Below are 27,634 nucleotides of genomic sequence, written 5' to 3'. Positions count from 1 at the left end.
AAGAGGAAAAGGGCTTTTACTTATTCCACACCCTCTTGTTCCTGTTTGATGTCTTAACGAACATCTATTACTTTTAAATTTTAACAAGAAGTAGAATATTATAATATTAATTGAAACACCAATGAAAATCGGACAATTTGACTAACCTTATTAGTGGCATAAGGTGATCATTAAACTGCTTGTCAAAAAGATGAAAAATAGTATTGGCCTGGTGCACAACATCCAAAAAATAGAGATTTGCATTCTTAGAATCTGAAGAAGGAATTCCTAAAGTTGGAAGGCATGTATATGTTAGAATCATAATAAAGAAATTCATGTAAGCAACAGAAAAAAGAATGTGGTTTTATATATACAACATGCATAAAAGTAACTGCTGTTTCATTAAATCAGCAATAATTTTTGTGGACAGAAGAGTAAAATTAAGCTTGTTAATAATTTAATAAAATTCATCCAAAGTTTTTACGTCCAAATTTTCACTATCTACTCAAGTCTTCATTATTTGCGGAGATAAATAATAAATAAATAAATAAATAAATAAATCATCTTGAACTATACCTTCTCCTTCCCTTTCCTGCCCTCCTATGCCCAATGATTCATGAGCCATGAATACACTTCTACCATTTTTCTTATAACCAGGCCTCATTACCACTGATAACAGTTAAAACTTAATTTTCTTATTAGTATCCTGGTTCAAATCTCCTTATCTTTTATGCTATATATTGTTGCCATAATAATATATTTAACATATTTCACTCACCATGTTCTCTACTATTTCCTCAAAAATAATTCAAAGTCTCCTCACTGTCAACATAATAAATTCCAGATTTTCAGCACTGTATTCAAGCCACTTCACATTCTGACCCCAAAACAGACAGCTAATCTCTCCAGATTTCAGTTTCCTCTTTTATAAGAGAGTAATAGTTAAACTCTAAGGTCCCTACTAACCACAGACATTTATGTTTCTAGCTAAAGTTCAAAGACATAAGGAGCTAGGAAAAATACTCACAGAAAATGAGAAAACAAAAGTTTAATACCTAGAGTTCTTTACAGGAGGAGGATTTTTTTTCAAAGTTTTAAAAATGGAAAATAAAGGTGTTTTATTTTCCCATAAACGACAAAATCATCAATTGATAAGAAAATTAAAGGCTCCAACACAAATTTACAAGAGAAAAAAATAAAGTCAGTACACATGTAGAAAATACTAATCCTTGCTATTAATGAAAGACATGAAAAGGCAATAGTGATGTATGTTTTTAACCATTAAATTATTAAAGTTTTTAAAGAATATTCAGTGTTGTGCAGAAAAGCTGGTATAATCATACATGCCAGCAGCAGTATAGATTAGTGGGAAAAAAACCCTTAGGAAAATAGTTTATACGTATAAAATTTTTTTTTAATTTGCAACACACTTTGATCTGTTAATTTCACTTCCAGAATTTTATCCAAAGAAAATAATTCAAAATAAGGAAAACACTTTAAGCTCTACAATGTTCATTGTAGCATTATTTATACTACTAAATTGCTGAAAAGGGGCTTCCCTGGTGGTGCAGTGGTTGAGAGTCCGCCTGCCAATGCAGGGGACACGGGTTCGTGCCCCGGTCCGGAAAGATCCTGCGTGACACGGAGCGGCTAGGCCCGTGAGCCATGGCTGCTGAGCCTGCGTGTCCGGAGCCTGTGCTCCACAACGGGAGAGGCCACAACAGTGAGAGGCCCGCGTACCGCAAAAAAAAAATTGCTGAAAAGATCCAAGATGTCTAATAATAGGGGGTGGTTAACTTTATAATATATATGCATGACAGAATTTTATAAAATCATTAGAAATAATAGCAGTATGTACTAACTAAATAGCTGCATGAAAAATGTTTATAAGGGACATTCTCATCCTACCAGAAAATTTTCTAAGCCCTTCCAAATTATGAATACTGCTATTAAAATGAAGAAGCTAGGCTTCCATACTAGCTAAAGAACAACTCCTTCATACCATATAGAATCAAATTCATGTTACTTTTTTATTATCTTCTTTAATCTTCACATCTTTGAGGTGGATATTATTATCCCAATACAAATTACCACATTAGCTTATTTGTAAATGGCAAATGTTAAATACTTGATGTCAAGTTTCTGCTGCATGGGGTGGAGGAGGGGGGGAAGCAGGCTACAAATGCTTATCTACGTCCTGCAGGTTAAAAAAAAAAAGGGTAAGAATAAACCAAAGGTTACTGAATTATGGGTAATTTTGCTTCAACCTTAGAAACTTTATGGAATGATGTTATATACAGTCAAACATTTTTGAGCACGTGCTATGTGCTTTCTAGGTGCTAGCCTATAATGGCAATTAAGACAGATAAGATTCCTAAGACAGGTAAGATTCCCGTGAAGTTCACTATTCAAGAGAACTTAAATGCTGTTCTCTCTACTTAAAATACTCTTTCTCCAAATATTCAATTTACTCCTTCACTTCATTCAGCTCTCTGGATCATGTCTCCTCAGAGAGGCCTTTTCTGACCAGCCTTTCTAAAAAAGCCCTCTGCCCCTGAATTCCCCATCCTACCTCCCATTACTATTCTCTATTCCTTACTCAATTTTATTTTTATTCATTGAACTTACTAGTCATTTGTCTATCTTTTCCACAAGAATGTAAGCTGCATGAGTACAAGGGTAAGGACTTAAGCATGTGTTCAATGAGTGAATTCTGGTGAGTGAGGCAGATATTAACAAATGAAAATTTCATTGTAACAAGTGTTATGAAAAAAGTTAATTCAATGATGAAATAATGCGTAACTAGGCTGGGAAAGGGGTATCACTTTAGCTAGGTCGATCAGCAAAGGCCTCTCTAAGAAGGTAGCACCTTAGCTAAGATCAGAAGGGTGAAAAGCCAGACATGACAAGAGCTGAAGGAAAAGGACTGGGGGGTAGGGAGATACCAAGTGCAAAGAACCTGAATGAGGAAAATGAATGAAGGCCAAAGGGGCTGGGGTAGTGAGGGGAAATGCAATATGAGATGAATATATAAGAGGAGGCCAGATCAAAAGCTATACTTTCTTTTTTTTTTTTTTAATTAGTTTCTGCTTTATAACAAAGTGAATCAGTCATACATATACATCTGTTCCCACATCCCTTCCCTCATGCATCTCCCTCCCTCCCACCCTCCCCATCCCACCCCTCCAGGCGGTCACAAAGCACTGAGCTGATCTCCGTGTGCTCTGCGGCTGCTTCCCACTATCTATCTACCTTACGTTTGGTAGTGTATATATGTCCATGCCTCTCTTTCGAAAAGCCATACTTTCATAAAGAGTTTCTTCTTGTTTTTCCCCTAAGAGTAACAGGAAACCACTAAAGGGTCTTAAGCAAGAAATTTTAAGACCCTTGAATTTATAACATAAATGTTACATGGAGTCAGTTATTTGGAAAGGTAAGAATGTACACAAAGAGACCAGTTAGGAATGGATAGAGATGATGATCTTTAAATCAGGGTGGCATCAGCGGAAATGGAGAAAAGTAGACGAATTTGAGTTATGTTTGGCAGTATACAGACAGGATTTGCTGACAGACTGGCTCTCAGGTTTGATGAAAAGAAGAATTATGATAACTCCGGGGTCTGGGCCTTGAGCAAACAGTAAATAGTAATGCCTTTTAAAGACATGGAAAAGAAGGGGAAAGGAAGAAGTTTAGGTGGAAGATAAAGAGTTTCATTTGGGATATATTAAATTTGAGATGCACACAGAACAGGTAAGAGAGGTCAAGGAGGCAACTGAATTAATGGGACTGGAATTTAGGGAAGAAGTCATTATTATCCTATTAATACCAGTAAACCCAGAAGACCAAAAATAAAAGAAAAAATTTTATATGAATCTATTCCTCTCCAGGCTTATTTTGAAAAGGCTCACTTTCCTTTCTAAATCTTACTTTACTCAACTGTCTCAACCAGAATTGCTGTCACTTCCATTTCTGCTCCTTTGGCATTTCATAGCTTACAGCATTGTATTACATTCTTCCATTCACTGTAGTGACTCATGTAGCCCTGGTCAATGTAAGCAATATGAGAACTGTGTCTTTCTATAGCTTCTAGCATCTGACAAATCCTTGTTACAGAAGCTCAAAAAGCATTTCATCGCACTGAACTGCTTTTGACAGATAGAGTTGAATATATATAAAACATTATGCATACAGTTAAACCAAATAGGATCAAAGGAATTTAACATGAAGTATAACACAAATAAATATACTTACCAGCAAGTCCTGTTTCCAAGGCATAATCAATATGTTCAATACATAAAAATTCCACAAGAATGGTAAAAATTCTAAAGGCATTCCTTGGTAAATCAGAAGGATCAGAGAGCTTTAAAAACAAAAACCAAATACATCATTCCTCAAGTTTACCTTTAAAAAAAGGCAATTTTTTTTTTTTTAGCAATCAACTTTGTATAAGACATAGTCAGTATTCAGGTATCAAAATGATAACTTAAAACTCTTCCTGCCCACCCAAAATGCCTTTCTCATATACATACAGTTTCAAAGCCCCGTGTCTGTCTACAACTCTCCTGGCTTAGACTAGATCAATGTTTTTCTGACCTGGATTGTAACCCATTAGTGGACTGTGACAAGAAAGAAAGAGAAAAGAAGAGAGAACCAAGAGAAAACAATGTCTAAAGTACACATTAAAACCAAATTATGTTTTAATGAAATAAACACATACAAACATAACATACACACACACATAAATACATATAATAAATGTACACTCAACTGCCATGTAAAGTGCCTTTCTTATTGTGAGTCACAGTAAAAGAATTTTGAGAGCCACCAAATGAACAAATGCTATTCTAGTAAAACTCAGAACAAAAAAGATTCTTTATTTTATTGGAGGGTGGGGATGGGAAATCAATAACAGACACACTATAAAATACAACAGGCTCAAATCCCACTTTCATCACTTCCTGGTTGAGTGAACCCTTGAGATGTTATTTAACCCCACCAAGCTTCAATTTCTTCATCTGTAAGGTAGGAATAATATTAATAGTACTTATATCCTAGCCTTGAGGTGAAAATAAAGTATGAAAATGCATGTAAGGTATTTTTAGCTCAGTGTTTGGCATATAATAGGTTCACAATAATAAATTTTCATTTTGATGTTGATGTTGCTGCTGCTGATTAACTACTTAGTAAAGGAATCATTAGTAATTATGCTGAGAAAATTAAATCCCTCTTTAAAAGTTAGAAAATTACCTCTCAACTTCTTATAGCTGTTTCCTATATTATTTATCAATTGATTGTTGCCTATTTGTAGTCTCCATTTGTGATCCACTCTCAGAGTAATGGGCACTGAAGTGCATAACCCACTTTAAATTCCCTAAATCTCTACTGATTATAAATACTAATTTGGTATTACTCAATTCCCTTCCTGGTCTTCTTAATACAATCCTAACCTTTACCCTTCATCAGTCTCTCTACCACAACCCTCACCTCCCTTCTTTGCTCACTGATGCTTAACAAATGCCCTTAGCAAGCCACAAAGAATAAATTTAATTTTTCACATTCCTCCTCTCTACATCCGTACATTCATGCATAACTCATTGAAGAGGTAGACTGAATATGTGTAAGGATATAGAAGACATAAACAACACTGTTAATCAACTGGACCTAACTGACATTCATAGAATACGCTATCCAACAACATCAGGATGTACATTTTCTTTAAGTATTCATAAAACACTTTCCAAGATGGATCATATTCTGGGCTAAAAAACAAGTCTCGATAAATTTAAAATGGATTCATATCACACAAAGTATGTCCTCTAACCGCAATGGAATCAAATTTAAATCAATAACAGAAAGACATCTAAAAAATCCCCTAATATCTGGAAATGAAATAACACACTTCTAACCCACTCTTGGGCCAAAAGAAATCAAATGGGAAATTTAAAAGTATTTTGAACTGAATGAAAATAAATACAACAAATTAAAATTTGTGGTATGCAGCTAAAGCAGTACCTTAAAGGGAAATTTATAAGACTAAATGCCTATATTAGAAAATAAGAAAGGTCTCTAATCAATGTCTCACTTCCACCTTAAAAAACTAGAAAAAGAAGGGGAAATGAAACCCAAGTAAGCAGAAGGAAAAGAAGTAATAAAGAGTGGAAATCAATGAAATACAAAACAGAAAACAGAAAAATCAATGATACCAAAAGCTGATTCTCTGGGGAAACCAATAAAACTGATAAACCTCTAGCCAGAATGATCACACACACAAAAATACCAATCTTCAAAAATGAATAGGAGACATCGCTAAAGATTCTAGAAACGTTAAAAAGATAATAAGCTACTACATATAAAATAAACAACAAGGTCCTACTGTAAAGCAGAGGGAACTATATTCAATATCTTGTAATAACCTATATTGAAAAAGAATATATATATTATGTATATATAACTGAATCACTTTGCTATACACCAGAAACTTAACACAACACTGTAAACAAATTATACTTCAATTAAAAATCACACACATGGACACACACACAAAATCAATTGACCATAAAAAAGATAATAAGGCAATACCATGAACATCTTAATCCCAATAAATTCAACAATTTGTGTGAAATATACAAATCTTAACAGACACAAACTACCAAAGCTCACTTAAAAAGAAACAGGTAACTAAAATAGCTCCATATCTATTAGAGAAGTTAATTTGTAGTTTAAAACCCTCACAAAGTTAAAAACTGCAGGCCCAAATGACTTCACTGGTGAGTTCTACCAAATATTTAAGGAAAATATAACACCAATTTTACATAAACTCTTCCAGAATATTGAAGAGGAAGGAACATTTTCCAACTTATTCTATGAGGCAAACATTACCCTGATACCAAAACTACACAAAGACATTACGAGAAAAAAATATGTATACGTCAATATCCCTCTTGAAGGCAAACACAAAAATTCTTAACAAAAGTTTAGCAAACCTAATCCAACCCTACATAAATAGGATAATACATGATGACCAATGGGGTTTATCAAAGGAATGCAAGGTTAACATTTGGAAATCAATGTAATCCAACCACATTAAGAACAACAATAAAAAAAGCATTTGACAAAGTCTAACATCTAATCCTTATAAAAACACCCAGAAAACTAGGAATAAAAGAATTTCATCAATCTGATAAACAGCATCTATGAAAAACAAATGGGACCTAATTAAACTTAAAAGATTTTGCACAGCAAAGGAAACCATAAGCAAAACTAAAAGACAATCTACAGAATGGGAGAAAACATTTACAAATGATGCGACTGACAAGGGATTAATTTCCAAAATATACAAACAGCTCATAAAGCTCAATAACAAAAAGACAAACAACCTAATCAAAACATGGGCAGATGACCTAAATGGACATTTCTCCAAAGAAGACATACAGGTGGCCAAGAGGCACATGAAAAGATGCTCGACATTGTTAATTATTAGAGAAAGGCAAATCAAAACTACAATGAGGTATCACCTCACACCAGTCAGAATGGCCATCATCAAAAAGTCTATACATAATAAATGCTGGAGAGGGTGTGGAGAAAAGGAAACCCTCCTACACTGTTGGTGGGAATGTAAATTGGTAAATGTAAATTGCAGCCACTATGGAGAACAGTATGGAGGTTCCTTAAAAAACTAAAAATAGAATTACCATATGATCCAGCAATCCCACTATTGGGCATATATCCAGATAAAACTATAATTCAAAAAATTACATGCACCCCTATGTACATAGCAGCAATATTTACAATAGCAAGACATGGAAACAACCTAAATGTCCATTGACAGATAAATGGATAAAGATGTGGTGTGTGTATGTATAAATTTATATATATATATATATATATAAAATGGAATATTACTTAGCCATAAAAAAGAAGGAAATAATGCCATTTGCAACATGTATGGACCTAGAGACTATCATAGTAAGTGAAGTAAGCCAGACAGAGAAAGACAAATCTCATATGATATACCTTATATGTGGAATCTAAAAGAAAAAGAAACGACACAAATGAACTTATTTCCAAAACAGAAAGAGACTCACAGACACAGAAAACAAACTTATGGTTACCAAAGGGGAAAGCGGGATGTGAGAGGGATAAATTAGGAGGCTGGGATTAACATATACACACTACTATGTATAAAACAGATAACCAACAAGGACCTACTGCATAGCACAGGGAACTATACTCAATATTATGTAATAACCTATAAGGTTACATATTTATATGTATACATATATTATATACATATCGCTGTGCTGTACACCTGAAAGTTACATGATATTGTAAATCAACTATATGTCAATAGGGGCTTCCAAGGTGGTGCAGTGGTCAAGAATCTGCCTGCCAGTGCAAGGGACAGGGTTCAAGCCCTGGTCTGGGAAGATCCCACATGCCACAGAGCAACTAAGCCCATGCACCACAACTACTGAGACTGAGCTCTAGAGCCCTCGAGCCACAGCTACTGAAGCCCACGCACCTAGAGCCCATGCTCCACAACAAGAGAAGCCACCACAATGAGAAGCCTGTGCACCTCAACGAAGAGTAGCCCCTGCTCGCCACAACTAGAGAAAGCCCGTGCGCAGCAACGAAGACCCAACACAGCCATAAATAAATAAATAAATAAATAAAATTTAAAAACCTATACATCAGTAAAAAGACTTTTTTAAAAGAAAAACCTACAGTTAGTATCATATTAATGATAAAGACAAGAATAATGCAGTGTATAGGGAGGGTGGGAGGGAGAAGCAAGAGGGAGGGGATATGTGGATATATGTATACGTATAGCTGATTCACTTTGTTATACGGCAGAAACTAACACACCAGTGTAAAGCAGTTATACTCCAATAAAGATGTTTAAAAAAAGATTAAAAAACAAACAAACAAACAAAAAGAATAATGCAAGGTGTATGCTCTCGCCACTTATAGTCAGCATTGTATTGGAGGTCCTCACCAGGGCAATAAGGCAAGAGACAAAACAACAGGCATCTACATTGGAAGGAATAAGTAAAACTGACTTTATTGGCAGAAAACATTATATTCTATACAGAAAATCCTGTGGAATCTACAAAAAATGCTATTAGAATAAGTGAGTTTAGTCAGGTTGCAGGTACAAAATCAACATATAAAAATCAACTGTATTTGAGAACTCAATATTGCTAAGACGTCAATTCTCCACAAACAGAGCTATAGATTCAAAGCAATTCCTGTCAAAACCCCAAACTTTTTTTTTCCCCAGAAACTGACAAATTGATTATCAGACTTATACGAAAACGCTTTCTATGGTAATGTTAGAGGACTCACACTACCCGATTCAAGATTTATAGTTACAGTGATCAAAACAGTGTAGTATTAAACTTCCAGAAGAAAACATAGGCAGTACATAGGTCTTAGCGATATTTTTTTGGATCTGTCTCCTCAGGAAAGGGAAACAAAAGCAAAAATAAACAAATGGGACACAGTCAAACTTAAAAGCTTTTGCACAACAAAGGAAACCATCAACAAAACAGAAAGGCAACATATTGAATGGGAAAAGATATTTGCAAATGATATGCAAGGGGTTAATATCCAAAATATATAAAAAACTCATACAACTCGATATAAAAAAAACCTAATTAAAAAATGGGCAGAGAATCTGAACAGACATTTTTCCAAAGGAGACAAACAGATGGCCAACAGGCAGATGAAAAGATGCTCAACATCACTGATCATCAGAGAAATGCAAATCAAAACCACAATGAGATACCACGTCACACCTCATACAGAATGGCTATCAAGTCTACAAACAACAAATGTTGGCAAGGATGTGAAGAAAAAGAACCCTGTACAATGTTAGCAGGAATGTAAACATTCCTACTGGCACAGCCACTATGAAAAACAGTATGGAGGTTCCTCAAAAAACTGAAAATAGAACTACCATATGACCCAGCAATTCCATACCTGGGTATATATCCGAAAAAAAACAAAAACATTAATTCCAAAAGATACGTGCACCCCAATATTCAGAGCAGCATTATTTACAATTGCCAAGATACAGAAGCAACCTAAGTGTCCATCAGCAGATGAATGGATAAAGAAGATGTGGTATATATATACAAGGGAATACTACTCAGCCATTAAAAAAATGAAATTTTGCCATTTGCAGCAACATGGATGGACTCGGAGGGCATTATGCTAAGTGAAATTAATCATACAGAAAAAGACAAATACTGTATGATATCACTTATATGTGGAATCTAAAAAAATGCAACAAACTAGTGAATACAACAAAAAAGAAGCAGACTCACAGATGCAGAGAACAAACTAGTGGTTACAGAGCAGGGGGGCAGGGGGCAATGTAAGGGTTGGGGAGTGGCAGGTAGAAACCACTGGGTGTAAGATAGGCTCAAGGTATTGTACTATGTGGGGAATATAGCCAATATTTTGTAATAACTGTAAATGGAAAGTAACCTTTCAAAATTGTTGAAAATTTTTTAAAAATGTATTTTTTTAAAAAGAAAGAAAACTTAAGGAAACAAACAAAAGAAAGAAAATATAAGAGGAATCTTTGTGACCTTAGGTTAGGCAAAGATTCCTTAAATATGATATCAAAAATACCTCCCATAACAGAAAAGTGTTAAATTGGATATCATCAAAATTAATAACTTCTATTCTTTGAAATACTCTTTAGATATGAAAAAGACAAGCCACAGACTGAAAGAAAACATTTGTAAATCATATATCAAATAAATGAATTTTAACCAGATATACAACTGTCAAAAAATAAGAAAACAGACAACCCAATTTTGAAAAACGCACGCAAAATACACCAAATAATATACATGAATGGCAAATAAATGCAAGAAAAGATGCTCATTTTTAGTCATTAGGAAAATGCAAACTAAAACCATAATAAGGTATCATTATATACCTTATTAGACTCTAAAATAAAGACTGATCATACCAAATGTTGGAAATCATGTAGAACAAATGCAACTCTCTCATATACTGCTGGAAAGAATGTCAAACGAAACAACTTTGAAAAACAGTTTGGCAGTTTCGTAAAAAGAATTACCATATCACATCATATAGCTACTCAGGAGAAATGAAAGCATATGTCTGCATAAAGACATATGCATGAATATTCATAGCAACTTCATTTGTAATAGTCAAACACTGGATGGAGCCAATCTAAACTGCCATTAATAGGTAAATGGATAAACAAATTGTGGCATATTCATTAAATACTACTCAGCAATAGAAGAACATACTAATTAATACACACATGAATGAATTTCAAAACATTTATGCTGAGTTAAAGAATCCAGAAACACATGTATACACTATAATATACTATAATCCCATATATTAAAAATTCTAGAAAATTAATCAACTTCTTGAAAAATCCTATTTAGCTTTCAAGACTCAGTACCGAAGCATCCACTTCTTTTTGAAAACTAATCTACAGTGAAGCAGATCAGCAGTTGCCCAAGGACAGAAATGGAGGCGAAAGGGAGATTTTAAAAGGGCAGAAGAAACTTTTGGAGGTGGTGGATCTGTTCATTATCTTGACTGCGTTATAGTTTCACAAATGTACACATAATTTACCAAAGTTATCAAATTGTACAGTTCAAATACATGCAGTTTATTGAATGTCAATTATATCTCAAAGTTACTAAGTTTTTTAAAAAGAAAGGAAAAAAACACCAATCTGCTCATTACACTGCCCTTTTTAATATCCTTTAAAGCTTCCATCATCACCTAACAAGGTCAAGTCCAAATTTCTAAGTATGGTATACAAAGAGTTTTTGTCTACATTTTCAACCTCCTTATTACTCTCCCCATATCCTTTTTTAGTTCAAGCATTTCATACTGCTTGACTGATATCTGTATGTCTTTGTGTACGTAATTTTCTCTAGTCCTGAAACAGCCTGCCAGAATCATCCTCTTGAAGATATCCTATTTAGCTTTCAAGATCTAGACCCCAAATGTCTCCTCCGTTTTAAAATCCTTCCTGATACTCTTTCTCAATTCCTTAACCAGGCAGAGCTCGTTGTTTCCTCTTTGGTCCCAGCAGTGTTTACCTACCTTGCACTAATTCTTTATATGTCTACCTCTTTCCTCCACACTATTCAAAAGTAATGTAAATGTCCTGTATTTATAACCTCAATGCCTAACATGGCAGATGGTACAAAGTAAACACAAAATAATGTTTGTTGGATCAGACTGCAATGAATTAAACTGATTTTCAATCTCATGACTTTCCAGACAGAGGTCATGATTTAGACCTAGTTGCTGTGATTCAAATAAATATGTTGACAGCTTCATGTTTGATAATCCAATGCTTTAGAAACATTTTAATATATTTCCAGTATTCAGAAAAGTACAGATATTACTGTTCCAAATATACCCATCACCTGCCCAGATGTGTCATATCTTACCATTTCTCCAAATGTACTTCAGATTTTCTTCCTTTTGGGGGGCAGGAGTTATCCAACATTATACATATAGATAACATCCCTTGGGTATTCCTCCCAAGGCAACCACTACTCTGAAGTTGTTTATCACACCCATGCTTATGTATGCTCCTGAGTAATATAAAGTATTGTTTTACTTTTTAAAATTTTATGTTGTGGTATACTGAATATATATTTTCCCCATTTTGCTCTTTTCACTAAACATTGCATTTTTGAGATTTATTCATGCTGATGATACATATAACTCTAGTTTAGTCATTTAAATTGGTATATAGTTTTCTAGTATATGAACAATGTCAGTTTATCAGTCCTCTTTACAGCACACTTTTGTTTGTTTCTAATTTTTCACCATGACAAACATAGCTTATGATGTTAGACATGTCATGTGAACCTACAAATTTCTCTAAGGAATTAACAAATTACTCTCCAAAGTATACCAATGTTTACTTCCATTGGCAGTGTATGAGAACTTCTATTGCTCCACACCCTTACCAATACTTAGTATCAACAGACTTTTTACTTTTTGCCAACCTATCGAGAATGATATAGTATTTTCCCTGTTTTAAGTTTCATTTCCCCACTAGTGAGACTGAATATCTTATTGATAATTTATATTTTCTGTATTTATGTGTAGCCTTTGACTTGTTTTCTATTGATTTATATTTATATGTATAATTTATATTGATTTACTATCTATCAATATAAGTATATAGACAATATACATCAATGCAAATAAAAAATTAAGACTGCCTGAACTCTCAACTTCATACTTAAGAAGTATGTACCTCAGTTTCTTCCTCTGTAAAACAGGAATAATAACCTCACAGAAATGTTACAATGATTAAATGCGTTAATAACATACCTAAAGTGCTTGGAATAGTGCCTGGAACATAGTACGTGGTATACAATTATTAACCACTACTATTTGTTTTATAAATCTTCTGCTAGTAATATTGGTTACAAATACCTTCTCAGAGGCTGTGACTTACCTGTTACTTTGTTAAAGTATGTTTGTGGAAGAAATTCTAAATTTTTTTTTTTTTTTTTTGGCGGTATGCAGGCCTCTCGCTGTTGTGGCCTCTCCCGTTGCGGAGCACAGGCTCCGGATGCGCAGGCTCAGCGGCCATGGCTCACGGGCCCAGCCGCTCCACGGCATGTGGGATCTTCCTGGACCGGGGCACGAACCCGTGTCCCCTGCATCGGCAGGCGGACTCTCAACCACTGCGCCACCAGGGAAGCCCAGAAATTCTAAATTTTAATGGAGTCAACTTTTCCATTCCTTTGATATCTGTGTTCTTAAACATCCTTCTCTCCCTAACGCTCTATTTCTTTATAAGACAGGTCTAACTTTCCCTTTCATATCTTGATTTAATATCTCACTAAAGAAAATTTGACACGCTCAACTTTAAAATTATGTTAAGGGCCTCCCTGGTGGCGCAGTGGTTGAGAGTCCGCCTGCCGATGCAGGGGATACGGGTTCGTGCCCCGATCTGGGAGGATCCCATATGCCGCGGAGCGGCTGGGCCCGTGAGCCATGGCCGCTGGGCCTGCGCATCCGGAGCCTGTGCTCCGCAACGGGAGAGGCCACGACAGTGAGAGGCCCGCATACTGCAAAAAGAAAAAAATAAATAAATAAATAAAATTATGTTAAAATATACTTCTAAATAATTTAAAAATAATTCTGTTCCCCAAGCAAAAATCCTTTTTATTACAATAAACAATTGTTCCCAACCAGAGAAAAATTAAAATACACAACTATATACAAATAAAATAAATTTACAATTACTCTTACCCTATGACATCTTTCAAAGGCTTGCTTGGTTTCTTGTAAAAGATTAACCACCACTTCTTGGGATAGGAAAGTCTCTCCATGAGTATCGATACTTGGCCCCAGTGGTAAGTTGGTACGCTGTCTAATTCTCTCTTTCAAATCTTGAATACTAGTACATAATACCAACAAATGAAAAAAGAACATTACTATACATAGATTTCAATTTCAAATACTCTCAAACTTAGTATACATGAACTAAGAAAAAGAAAGAAGAATGAAAAATAGACCAACAGCCAGGAGCCCTAAAACTTTTAATTTCAGTAAGTAGTTCTGTAAAGTGAAGAAAGCATTAATCTCTAAACAGAAGACGTTTGTCTGAAAAATGAGTAGATTTGGAGTTATTATCTCTAAAGTCTCTTTCAACTCTACAATTCTGACTCAGTAGCCCAAAACTCCTTGTCTGGTTTCCTTAGGAAGTGGGCTTTTCCAAATAAGTTAATATTCCAGATAACTAAATGGTCCTGCTTAAAACAAACTCTAAAATTTTAAAGATTTTTAAACATATTAACCATTTAAACATATTGTACATTTCTTCATTATTATTAAACATAATTTAGCTTTTCTCAATGACTGAGGGTCATTAAGAACATTTATTACATGATAGTATCTTTAGAAAATTACTTTTTTTTTGGTCCTAGAATATATAGCTCCAGACTGTGAACTAATTTTTCAAAAAATTCTTATGATTGTTTTTTAGGTTTTCTCTTTTACTTGCTACTGCCTTTGAGATGTCACTTCTTATTCCTAATTATAATCTCTCCATGATCACTATTTAATATATGACAAACTGGGAAACAAGAAAATGATTTGGGTGTGCATTATGTGAACTGTCAACTCTGATTATATGGCTCCACAGAGGTCATTCTGATTCATCCTAAAATCAACTCAATTCCAGATAGTTGAGATCTAGATAACTGAGTTGCCACCAATTCTTACAGCAAATCATTTAATTTTATTCTAGTAGGTAAGTACATTCACGTTTTAATGTATCACTTAAATAATTTTATGCCCAAGTCATGAAAAAGCTCAGGGTACAAAACTGTGAACTATCTGCATTTTTTTTTTAACCACACCTGCAATAGCAGCAATAAAACAATGTGCTTCCTAGTCAATAACCTGGAATAATTTACTCAGTCTAAAAAAAGGAAGGCAGGCAGGAAGGGCGCGAGGGAGGGAGGGAGGGAGGGAGGAACTCTTTATGGTACTAGTATTCTGCTTTACATTTTAACAATGTTATGTAGGAACATTTCAACATGTGGCTTGAGAGACAGGATTTGATGAATGGTGTAAACAAACTGAATTAAAAAAATTCTTCACAGAAAATTCTAATGACTATCAATATTTCACAAGTTTGTCCAAATATAATAGCTTTTAATATCTTTAGTTTTAACTACAACATTTAACAAAAACACTTACCCTCCTGTGCCAATCGATCTCTTTTGATGGTTTTTTGAATCATAATAGCGCTGTAGGATCATAGCACTTCTGCTTTTCAAATATCCAGTCTCCACTTCAATATAGTTCTCCAAATAGGAAATGAAAATGGACTTGATAAGCTTAGACAAGAAAGTCTGTTTATCAGTACCTAAGTTAAACTCCATCAACTTGCTGGAAAGATTTGTGGTTCTTTTCATGCAAAAGAGAGAAAAAAGATTAATGCATTTTTTAGGTTTAGTAACAATATTTAAGAAATACATATTTTTATAATGTGACTTTTTTTTTTTAAAAGAAGGTGTTGGGGGTAGGAGTTTATTAATTAATTAATTTATTTTTGCTGTGTTGGGTCTTCGTTTCTGTGCAAGGGCGTTCTCTAGTTGTGGCAAGTGGGGGCCACTCTTCATCGCAGTGCGCGGGTCTCTCACTGTCGCGGCCTCTCTTGTTGCGGAGCTCAGGCTCCAGACGCGCAGGCTCAGTAGTTGTGGCTCACGGGCCTAGTTGCTCCGCAGCATGTGGGATCCTCCCAGACCAGGGCTCAAACCCGTGTCCCCTGCATTAGCAGGCAGATTCTCAACCACTGCGCCACCAGGGAAGCCCTATAATGTGACTTTTTAATAACTTATGTTACACCACCATTTCTTAAACCCTGGGAAGTTACTCAGGATGCAGACAGCGACTGTATAGGGTTATATATGTTAAGTAGAATGAATATTACAAACAACATCATGGTTTTGAAAACTACCATAAACTCCTAGAGATGACTCAGGAGAGGAAACTGAGGCAACCAACCAGACTAGAAATGGCAACAGTGGCAGAACGGCTTCAAGTATGTCATTCATGACATGGTATCCAAGTCAAAATACTGAGAAGTCTATGTGCTGTTCATTCTCTTTCGTCTTTGTCCCTGGACTTTCCTCTAATTTTCTGTTTCTCACTGTTGAAGATAGGCTCACAATAGTGCTGTTGCTGAGATGGACTTCCTGATTATAGTTACTTTCGAAAACCCTCTTCTCAAAGCGATGACAATAAAGAAAAGCAATTGAGTTGGAAAAAAACTCCACATGAAGCTTCTACAAAGTATAACACTGCCATTTACAAAAGTACAAGACAAATTTTCACATCAGACTTAAGTCTGAAATTGTCACATAAGAGTTCGTCACTCTGGGGGCTTCCCTGGTGGCGCAGTGGTTAAGAATCCACCTGCCAATGCAGGGGACACGCGTTTGAGCCCTGGTCCGGAAAGATCCCACATGCCGCAAAGCAACTAAGCCCATGCACTACAACTACTGAGCCTGCGCTCTAGAGCCCGTGCTCCACAACTAGAGAAACCACTGCAACGAGAAGCCTGGGCACTGACAAAGAATAGCCCCCGTTCGCCGCAACTAGAGAAAGCCTGCACGCAGCAACAAAGACCCAACACAGCCAAAAATAAATAAAAATAAAATAAATAAATTTTAAAAAGTTTGTCACTCCCTTTCTCAACTTTTAAAGTTTTAACTGCAGATAAATATAATTATACTAGTTCTTAAAGAAAAAAATTAAAGAATAATGAACTAGCTTACAATTAAAATCAGAAACAAAATTCTCAAGTCTTAAACAAGATTTTTATATTTCATTAAAGTACATTAATATAAAGCATAATATCCAATTCCTTAAGTTAACATGCTAAGAATGCTGTTCTTGTACAATACTAGTCTATACAGCCAAGTATTTAATGTAAAAGGTATATTGCTATCTGACAAACTGTTATTCAAAAATACCTGAATACTTCCCCATTTTTTATCTGAAAAAAAGAAAATGTGAGATATTACTATTTTCTAATAATTAAAAATATACCTTGTATATAAATCGTAGAGACTTTTGAGATACTGCTCTGCATCAGACTTCCTACATTCTTCTAACTGGTCTTTCACAAAGCTCTAAAAAAAAAAGTCAACATTCTGTCAATTAAGTAAATATTAAATTATATAGTCAATTTTTTTTTCTCTAGAATTACTCCATATTCTTGAACTGTTCTGACTTAAAGTCCAGTGGAAAAGGCAATGCACAGAAAAGAGACCAATATAAAAAAAATAGGTTTTTAATTTTTACTGCCTCTCATATTTACTCATACATCTTATCAGTGTTGGGAATAAGCATTAAGAATCTCAAATACCTTGTCTTTTGAAATCTGCCTATCCTGCCTCATGAAGTACATTGGGGAAAAAAAAAAGATCCCAAAAAACAAAACCTGATGCTATATCAATATGGTCAATTCCTTACAGCAGCTTTTCCCAAACTGTAGTCTAAGTTAACACTAGTGTCCTTTGAGACATTACTATAAAATTGGGAAATGCTGTACATTACATCTCCACTTCTGGAGAATCACAATACATATTAGTATCTTTAAAGGCTATTAAAAGTCCTGAATTGTGTTTTAAAGACAACACTTATTTAATGTTGCTCAATCCATTGGTAAACATAGTTTAGGAAATGTTGCCTTAAAGTATAGAGCTATGGAAGTCAAGGTTGTGAATGAAATTCCTCTGTTTTCTTTTAATCTTAGTACCATATTATAAAACACTCTACAGATTGAGCTTGTAATTCTTGTTCAATTTCAAAAATGCCATCTATTGGTCAAGGTAAGCAACCAATAAAAATGAAAACTGAGGCTAACCTACCACAACCTGACACATATGTAATTTCAAACACATGCTCTAATGACACTAAGTGATAGTACCTTTTTTCTTGGTGAACAATAAAACATTTTTTTTTTAAAGCATGACACTGTCATTCCTTTCTCCTACACTTAATAAGTGGATTACTATGCCTAAGGATATTATACAAATAAACTAAATTTTAAAAACTTTTAAAACATAGAGGAAAAAAATCACATATTGCCTTAAGTACTTAGTCATTGTTTAAAATTACCTGTAGTTTGATTTCAAATACATTTTGAATAAGTTTAGCCAGTACTGTTTCTGGATTACTAAAGATATCTCCAACTTGTTTGTTCACCCGTTGACAGAGTATTGCTGCATCTTCAAATATATCGTTTCTCAAGTAAGCACCCTAAACAGCAGAGGAATTTTACACTGAATATATAATTTTAAAATGCTTTTTTAAAACACAAATTTAGCATAAAATAAAATAAAATCCAATAAAGTGTACTGTTATGTTACCTCCTGGCACTGCTTTATATAAACATCAACACAATGGGAATAACCCTAGGAAGAAGAAAGAAATATACATCACTGTTTTGGTTCAATTATAACAATAATAACAACAATGTCAATAAAAGAGGTATTATATGTAATAAAGCTATGTCTATGCCTCAATAAATGGCCAACGGTAATAGCTACTCTCTGGTTCCTATATTCCAAACTTAAGGTCAATCTTTCTTGCTTTTGAATTATTTCATCAAATGTTTGACTGAAAAAAAAAAAAAAATTAAACACCCAGAAGGCAGACAATATGATTTGCCATGTCAAACTACATAAAAATTCAGTGATAAAATATTAATATTATTGAATATAAGATCCTTATTTAAATAATATTAACTACCTAAAACTTAATATCATTTCTGGAGAAAGATACAAATGTACATTCAAATTATTCCAAATAATGAAAATTATCACTGACTCATACACCTGGGGAAAAACAGAGACTATAATATATAGAATTCATATAACCTAGTATTCTTTAAGACTAATCTGCAATTTAAATTTTTACTATTTACCTTAAAATGGAGTAAAACGGCTGCTACTTCTCTCATTCTGGATATTTCACCTCTTCTTTGAGCACCGGTAAACTCCTGTATCAGTTGGCATTCTAAATCATGGTATTTACCTAAAAACAGAAAGTCATTCAGCTACAATGAGACAAAGTATCCAAGTTATTTATGAGTATATGGTTTCTTTATAAATATAATGATTAGGAATCTAACTTTCTTTTAAAAGAATTGCAAAAACTATATGAGATTATAGGTAGTGGATCAAAACTCTATAATATACTGTGGTATATAAATCTGTATTTTCAAAACCACAAAAACCTTCCCAACTGGTAAAACAGGTGAGCTCCTATAGTCTGACTGCCATTTATCACTGCTACGTAAAAAAGCAGCTGGCTGGCAAATCGTTCTCAATGGTGAAAAGCTGAAACCATTTCCTCTAAGATCAGGAACAAGACAAGGTTGTCCACACTCACCACTATTATTCAACACAGTTTTGGAAGTTTTAGCCACAGCAATCAGAGAAGAAAAAGAAATAAAAGGAATCCAAATCAGAAAAGAAGTAAAGCTGTCACTGTTTTCAGATGACATGATACTATACATAGAGAATCCTAAAGATGTTACCAGAAAACTACTAGAGCTAATCAATGAATTTGGTAAAGTAGCAGGATACAAAATTAATGCACAGAAATCTCTTGCATTCCTATACACTAATGATGAAAAATCTGAAAGACAAATTAAGGAAACATCCCCATTTACCAATGCAACAAAAAGAATAAAATACCTAGGAATAAACCTACCTAGGGAGACAAAAGACCTATATGCAGAAAACTATAAGACACTGATGAAAGAAATTAAAGATGATACAAACAGCTGGAAAGATATACCATGTTCTTGGATTGGAAGAATCAACAATGTGAAAATGACTATACTACCCAAAGCAATCTACAGATTCAATGCAATCCCTATCAAACTACCAGTGGCCTTTTTCACAGAACTAGAACAAAAAATTTCACAATTTGTATGGAAACACAAAAGACCCCGAATAGCAAAAGCAATCTTGGGAAAGAAAAACAGAGCTGGAGGAATCAGGCTCCCAGGCTTCAGACTATGCTACAAAGCTACAGTAATCAAGGCAGTATGGTACTGGCACAAAAACAGAAATATAGATCAATCGAACAGGATAGAAAGCCCAGAGATAAACCCACGCACATATGGTCATCTTATCTTCGATAAAGGAGGCAGGAATGTACAGTGGAGAAAGGACAGCCTCTTCAATAAGTGGTGCTGGGAAAACTGGACAGCTACATGTAAAAGAATGAAATTAGAATACTCCCTAACATCATACACAAAAATAAACTCAAAGTGGATTAAACACCTAAATGTAAGGCCAGAAACTATCAAACTCTTAGAGGAAAACATAGGTAGAACACTCTATGACATAAATCACAGCAATATCCTTTTTGACCCACCTACTAGAGAAATGGAAATAAAAACAAAAATAAACAATGGGACCTAATGAAACTTAAAAGCTTTTGCACAGCAAAGGAAACCATAAACAAGACAAAAAGACAACCCTCAGAATGGGAGAAAATATTTGCAAATGAAGCAACTGACAAAGGATTAATCTCCAAAATTTATAAGCAGCTCATGCAGCTCAATATCAAAAAAACAAACAACCCAATCCAAAAATGGGCAGAAGACCTAAATAGACATTTCTCCAAAGAAGATATACAATTTGCCAACAAACACATGAAAGGATGCTCAACATCTTTACTCATTAGAGAAATGCAAATCAAAACTACAATGAGGTATCACCTCACACCAGTCAGAATGGCCATCATCAAAAAATCTAGAAACAATAAATGCTGGAGAGGGTGTGGAAAAAAAGGAACACTCTTGCACTGCTGGTGGGAATGTGAATTGGTACAGCCACTATGGAGAACGGTATGGAGATTCCTTAAAAAACTACAGATAGAGCTACCATATGACCCAGCAATCCCACTACTGGGCATATACCCTGAGAAAACCATAATTCAAAAAGAGACATGTACCAAAATGTTCATAGCAGCCCTATTTACAATAGCCCGGAGATGGAAACAACCTAAGTGTCCATCATCAGATGAATGGATAAAGAAGATGTGGCACATATATACAATGGAATATTACTCAGCCATAAAAAGAAATGAAATTGAGCTATTTGTAATGAGGTGGATGGACCTAGAGTCTGTCATACAGAGTGAAGTAAGTCAGAAAGAGAAAGACAAATACTGTATGCTGACACATATATATGGAATTTAAGAAAAAAAAATGTCATGAAGAACATAGGGGTAAGATAGGAATAAAGACACAGACCTACTAGAGAATGGACTTGAGGATATGGGGAGGGGGAAGGGTAAGCTGTGACAAAGTGAAAGAGCGGCATGGACATATATACACTACCAAACGTAAGGTAGATAGCTAGTGGGAAGCAGCCGCATAGCACAGGGAGATCAGCTCGGTGCTTTGTGACCGCCTGGAAGGGTGGGATAGGGAGGGTGGGAGGGAGACGCAAAAGGGAGGGGATATGGGAACATATGTATATGTATAACTGATTAAATTTGTTATAAAGCAAAAAAAAAAAAAGAATGGCCATCATCAAAAAATCTACAAACAATAAATGCTGGAGAGGGTGTGGAGAAAGGGAACCCTCTTGCACTGTTTGTGGGAATGTGAATTGGTACAGCCACTATGGAGGTTCCTTAAAAAACTAAAAATAGAACTACCATACAACCCAGCAATCCCACTACTGGGTATATACCCTGAGAAAACCATAATTCAAAGAGTCATGTACCACAATGTTCATTGCAGCTCTGTTTACAATAGCCAGGACATGGAAGCAACCTAAGTGTCCATGGACAGATGAGTGGATAAAGATGTGGCACATACATACAATGGAATATTACTCAGCCATAAAAAGAAACGAAATTGAGTTATTTGTAGTGAGGTGGATGGACCCAGAGTCGGTCATACAGAGTGAAGTAAGTCTGAAAGAGAAAAACAAATACTGTACACTAACACATATCTGTGGAATCTAAAAAAAAAAAATGGTTCTGATGAACCTAGGGGCAGGACAGGAATAAAGACACAGGCATAGAGAATGGACTTGAGGACATGGGGAGGGGCAAGGGTAAGCTGGGATGAAGTGAGAGAGTAACACTGACATATATACAATACCAAATGTAAAACAGATAGCTAGTGGGAAGCAGCTGCATAACACAGGGAGATCAGCTCAGTCTTCTGTGACCACCTAGAGGGGTGGAATAGGGTGGGTGGGAAGGAGACGCAAGAGGGAGGAGATATCGGGATATGTGTATATGTATAGCTGATTCACTTCGTTATAAAGCAGAAACTTAACACACCATTGTAAAGCAATTATACTCCAATAAAGATGTTTAAAAAACAAGCAGCTGCCTGGGAAAAACCTTCTGGATGTCATTTGTGATATCGAGAGACAGGAAAAATCTTAAACCTGAATTTATGGAAAGGGTGAGCAGAATTATAAAACACTTTACTAGAGTTCAGATGCCTTTACTACAAACAATGGCAGATTCAATACCAAGGTACACCTTAAGACAACGTGGTATTTGATTCACTACATTCTTGAGGCTATTATGGTACACTTTTGGGAAAACAGGTGGTCTTTGAACTTCAATGACTTCCCAAAACAGTGACTTAGACTACCACGGGAGCCTGCAATTATAGCATCTTTTCAAGAAATTCAGAATGGTCTGCTTAAAATACAATCCAAAGATCAAGAATCAAGCTATCATGTAAGGAGTTAAATAGGTACTGAAATGGTCATTACGAGCTAGCTTTAAAAAAAGAGAACCTACATTAGAACTGTATGTATGAATATAAAAACAATCCCCAAGATACATTGTTAAATTAAAAACACAAGGTATGGAAGCTATTTGTATAGTATGCCAAAAACACAAGGTATGGAAGCTATTTGTATAGTATGCCAAGAACACAAGGTATGGAAGCTATTTGTATAGCATGCCACCAATTATTTTAAAATAAATGCGGACAGCAGAATTAAATTCTACACATTACATTCATGATTTATGTCTTATGCTTGTATATCCATACAATATTCTGGAAGAATACTCAAGAAATTGATAACAGTTGTTTCAAGGAGGAGGAATCAAACTCAGGGATGGGGTGGGAGGATGACATTGTTCCCACTCTCTTCTTTTACTATTTTCTTTCTTTTATACAAGTAGTTTGATTACCTATCCAAAACAGTTAAATAAACAGAACCCCACTTACTTGCAATTTTGGATTTAACTTCTGAAAATCTGAAAGATAAAAACCAGTGATGAGGCTCATTATTTGTGACAAATGTACCATAGTAATGTAAGATGTTAATAAAAGGGGAAACTGGTTTTGGGGGTACATAGGAACCCTCTATACTAAATGTCGTCAGAAAAAAGGAAGGAAGGTGGGGAGGGAGGGAGGGGAGGGAAAGACAAAGCCAGAGGGGAGAGAGTACTGATAGTAGGAAGCATGCCATGTAACAAAACTGAATTTGGGCAATCCAGATGGGGTCTCTGGTTCTCACTGAAGAAATTCACATTGAATAACCAATTCCCCCACCCCTTTAAAAATTTTTTTCATTTATTTTTTGATGTGGACCATTCTTTTAAAAGTCTTTATTGAACTTGCTATAATATTGCTTCTGTTTTATGTTTTGGTTTTTTGGCCCAGAGCCATGTGGGATCTTTAGCTCCCCAACCAGGGATCAAACCTGCACCCCCTGCATTAGAAGGTGAAGTCTTAACCACTGGACTACCAGGGAAGTCCCACCAATTCCCTTTTAAAGGGAGGAATTCTGCATGAGGCATTAACAACTCAGAAAGCCCCAACAACTGGGTTATTGTCCCTACTCATATTCACTGGCATTTTAAATTCACTTGATATTTGTCTATTTTCCCCTCAGTTGGGATTTCCTCATATGACGTTCCACTATTGTTACTTAAAGAAAAACAACTATAAAATAAGCATACACAAATGAGTTATTTTAAAACTAGAAAAATAAAATAGAAGCCATAAAAAGGACCCAGCAATGTGCCTAGCATTCAACCTCTGGAAATTCAAAGACTAAAATATCATACACTACCACACACTAGAACTTTTTTCAAATCGTAAGTATCCAGGGGGAATGCACAACATGGAAAATTAATGTTGAGAGATCTTATGTGATTAGTTTGAAGAGACAGGAAAATGGCTGGCAAAAGAGATGCCAAAGACAGATGAAGAAGCTAATAATTTAAAGATCTATACAAAATTGATATCAAAGTCACAGTGGATCACAAAGTATGATAGGCCATACTGATCTTTGTGAAAAAATTAAACTTGATTAGGCTATATATTCAATTCTAAGTCTTGATAGGCTAAAACAAAACTGTAAGAGAAGCATGTAATTGAGAAGCAGGAGAAGATGAGTATATGCCTCTGTGTTTGTAGGGGTGGGAGACAGATGAAGCCAACAATTATGATGCACTTATTGTGAGGTACACATTTTACCCATTTAAGTAAATGGTTTAACTCTGAAATAAAGTTAAAGAGAGGTTTTTTGTAGGTGACATTAAAAATCATTGTTCATAATGCTGGACAAGTATGAAATTATTAATAATAGCTAAATGATAGATGATTATTACTGCTAATCCTTTATGATGATACAAAGTTCAGAGTAAAATAAGATATATTTGGGGGTAGGGAATTCACTTTCACTCTATGTTTGGGACATAATGGACAAGCTTTAAGTATAGCAATACATTTACATTCTACCTGTACCTCAGGATTTTCAAGCATTACCAAAAGAATAAAATATGTATATTATCTGTTAAAAGGGAAGACATGTTTTCCAGATATTTAAATGGGAGAACCACTGTTAACAAGATTTTATTAGAGTCTGACATTCCATGAACTAAAGGAAATCATGAAAGAATTTCCTTCTCAGTGAAGTTTCTTTTAGGATGAACCCATTAATACCTAACTTAGCAATGGCCCTAGGGCCTTGCATCTACAATAGGACTTCTTAACCTGAAGTCCCTAGGAAGGAGCCTACAGATAGGCTAAAGGGTCTAAAACTCCATGAAATTGTATACAACAGCCTGTGTATCTGAATTTCTTAAGGAAATTTCATAGCTTTCACCAGCTTTTCAAAGGTGTCCAAGACCCCTAAAAGCTTAAGAATTCTCATGTAGACAGAAGAAAAAGGAGCTCAAGAGCCCCATGTTTAAACTTTCTCTGTCCCCTTCTAGTCTATTTATCGAAGTCCAAAAAAAAGAAAATTTAAAATCTTACTCCAATTTCAAAATTCTCTATCAATTTTTTCAAAAGAAAAATGTAAGATTGAAATTATTTCAAGATATATCATTAAATTTAGTTGTTAAGATACCACATTTTTTTCAATCAGCTATTACATACTGTACCTGTACAAAGGCAGTCCTCAATAAGTTCTTGTTGAATTAATGAGCAAAATCATACAGGAAAAAGTACAATTTTATTCCATACACTACACCATATACCCAAATTAGCTCTTGAGAAATAAACTTGCCTATCAAAAGGTAACTCTTGGGCAATTAGGTGCAGCTTCTGAATGATGTCTGCTGCCTCCTTTATCTATTAAAAAACAAAAGCAATAATTTAAAAAAATCTTTATACATATCAAAAAATAATTCTATATTTAAAAATAGTAATATTCTTCTATGTATGCCCACAGACCCTCACCCAAACAATTTTCTTTAAAAAACACAACAAATAAAATCTTATGAGCAACAGGAATACATCTGGGGTATCACCAATAATGAGTCAATAAAACATAAACATTTGTCATTATTGTACTGAAATCTTGTGATTTTATAATGCCACAATCCCTTCCCCATGAAACCTGCAGTTCAAGTTTACTCCAAATAAATTCAAATCATTGACTGCTGAAAGCAAGTTTAAGTATCTTCTGAGTTTGTGAAATGATAAACAAGATTTATGAAAATAATTCAGATCATACTGCTGTATAAGTCCCATTTTAAGTGAAGAAAATAACAACAAAATGCCTGTCATTTAATGAACATATAAAGTTATAAAACTTGTTATAAAAGCAAAGATTACGTTTAATATGAAGTTTCTAAAATGGAATATGGTACAGAAATGTTTGTACTTATTCCAAGTTGTGGAACTGAAGGATTTAGGCAAGGGGTCCAGAATTCTTAAAATGCAGACATTTGTGCTTATAAACACTAATGTATAGGGGAGTTATATAATGTTTACTTTTTAAAACAAATTTCAAATAAGTATTGAGTTTTATTTTGGCACACCTTTAAGTAAATGATTTTATGATCATTCACTTTCTTTTACAATAAAAAAAAAAGAGAGAGAGAGAGACTCATACAAACGTGAAGGAAGAGCTGAGAACATTAACACAGATCTTTCTAACCGAGTACTCATGTCAAGTCTGGCAAGCAACTGTGGAAAACAAAAGCAGGACCAAACGATATTGTTGTTTTGCCCAACAATAGTAAATATAGATAGCATTTCTGCTTCAGTTATCTCTTCTCTCCTAGTCAGCACGTCACTGTCACTTTCAGTTACCAGATGCTCACTCTATCCTACTGAACATGGGCACAGATACCACTGCATTATCTCTTTTCACCATGCCATTTGGTTGTACTAGCAATGTCCACCCTTTTCTCCTCACTGATACTCCCTTCAGAAAGGACCTACATACATGTTTTATGTTCCTATCAGGAGTTTGTTCTTGTTGTTTCAAGAGATGGAAGTCCCCATTACGCAGTGTTTGCAAACTTCACTTAATATAGTAAGAAGTATAGCAGAGTAAATAACACTTGATTTTATGGAATTCCCACATATAATTATTTTATAAAAATTGTTTCAAGCACAAGTAGCTCTTAAGGTCATCCATCAGTTGAAATATAGTATAAAAGTACAGAAGCTTTCAAAACCACAATCTAATAACTTGCTTACATCTGCTACTGATGTTAGGGTAAGGTGAGAGACCACCCATGCTAACAGGTTAAAGATAATCAGGGCCATAAGGCATTATCTACATGAAAAACAGTAAGTTGTGATGCTAAGAAGAGAAACAACTAACATACTTTGTAATGACAGAGGTAAGAG

The 27,634-nt window shown here is 34.8% G+C and overlaps 1 protein-coding gene across 1 annotated transcript in view; it reads right to left on the bottom strand.

The window, feature by feature from the left end:
- The window catches only part of EXOC5 (exocyst complex component 5), a 54,880-nt gene that overhangs the window by 7,129 nt on the left and 20,117 nt on the right, over window positions 1-27,634 (bottom strand). The window contains exons 5-14 of the mRNA XM_060096160.1: window positions 26,058-26,122; window positions 23,765-23,793; window positions 19,463-19,572; window positions 18,906-18,950; window positions 18,655-18,795; window positions 17,581-17,663; window positions 15,724-15,933; window positions 14,269-14,416; window positions 4,231-4,339; window positions 147-267 (exon numbers count right to left, since the gene is read on the bottom strand). Of these exons, the coding sequence (XP_059952143.1) occupies window positions 147-267; window positions 4,231-4,339; window positions 14,269-14,416; window positions 15,724-15,933; window positions 17,581-17,663; window positions 18,655-18,795; window positions 18,906-18,950; window positions 19,463-19,572; window positions 23,765-23,793; window positions 26,058-26,122 (1,061 nt within the window). The remainder of the gene's footprint in view (window positions 1-146; window positions 268-4,230; window positions 4,340-14,268; window positions 14,417-15,723; window positions 15,934-17,580; window positions 17,664-18,654; window positions 18,796-18,905; window positions 18,951-19,462; window positions 19,573-23,764; window positions 23,794-26,057; window positions 26,123-27,634) is intronic.

The sequence above is a fragment of the Mesoplodon densirostris genome, chromosome 4 (genome assembly GCF_025265405.1).
Source record: "Mesoplodon densirostris isolate mMesDen1 chromosome 4, mMesDen1 primary haplotype, whole genome shotgun sequence".
Taxonomy (NCBI): Eukaryota; Metazoa; Chordata; class Mammalia; order Artiodactyla; family Ziphiidae; genus Mesoplodon; species Mesoplodon densirostris.
The sequence above is the reverse complement of the archived record's forward strand: the minus strand, read 5'-3'. Positions and strand labels throughout refer to the sequence as shown.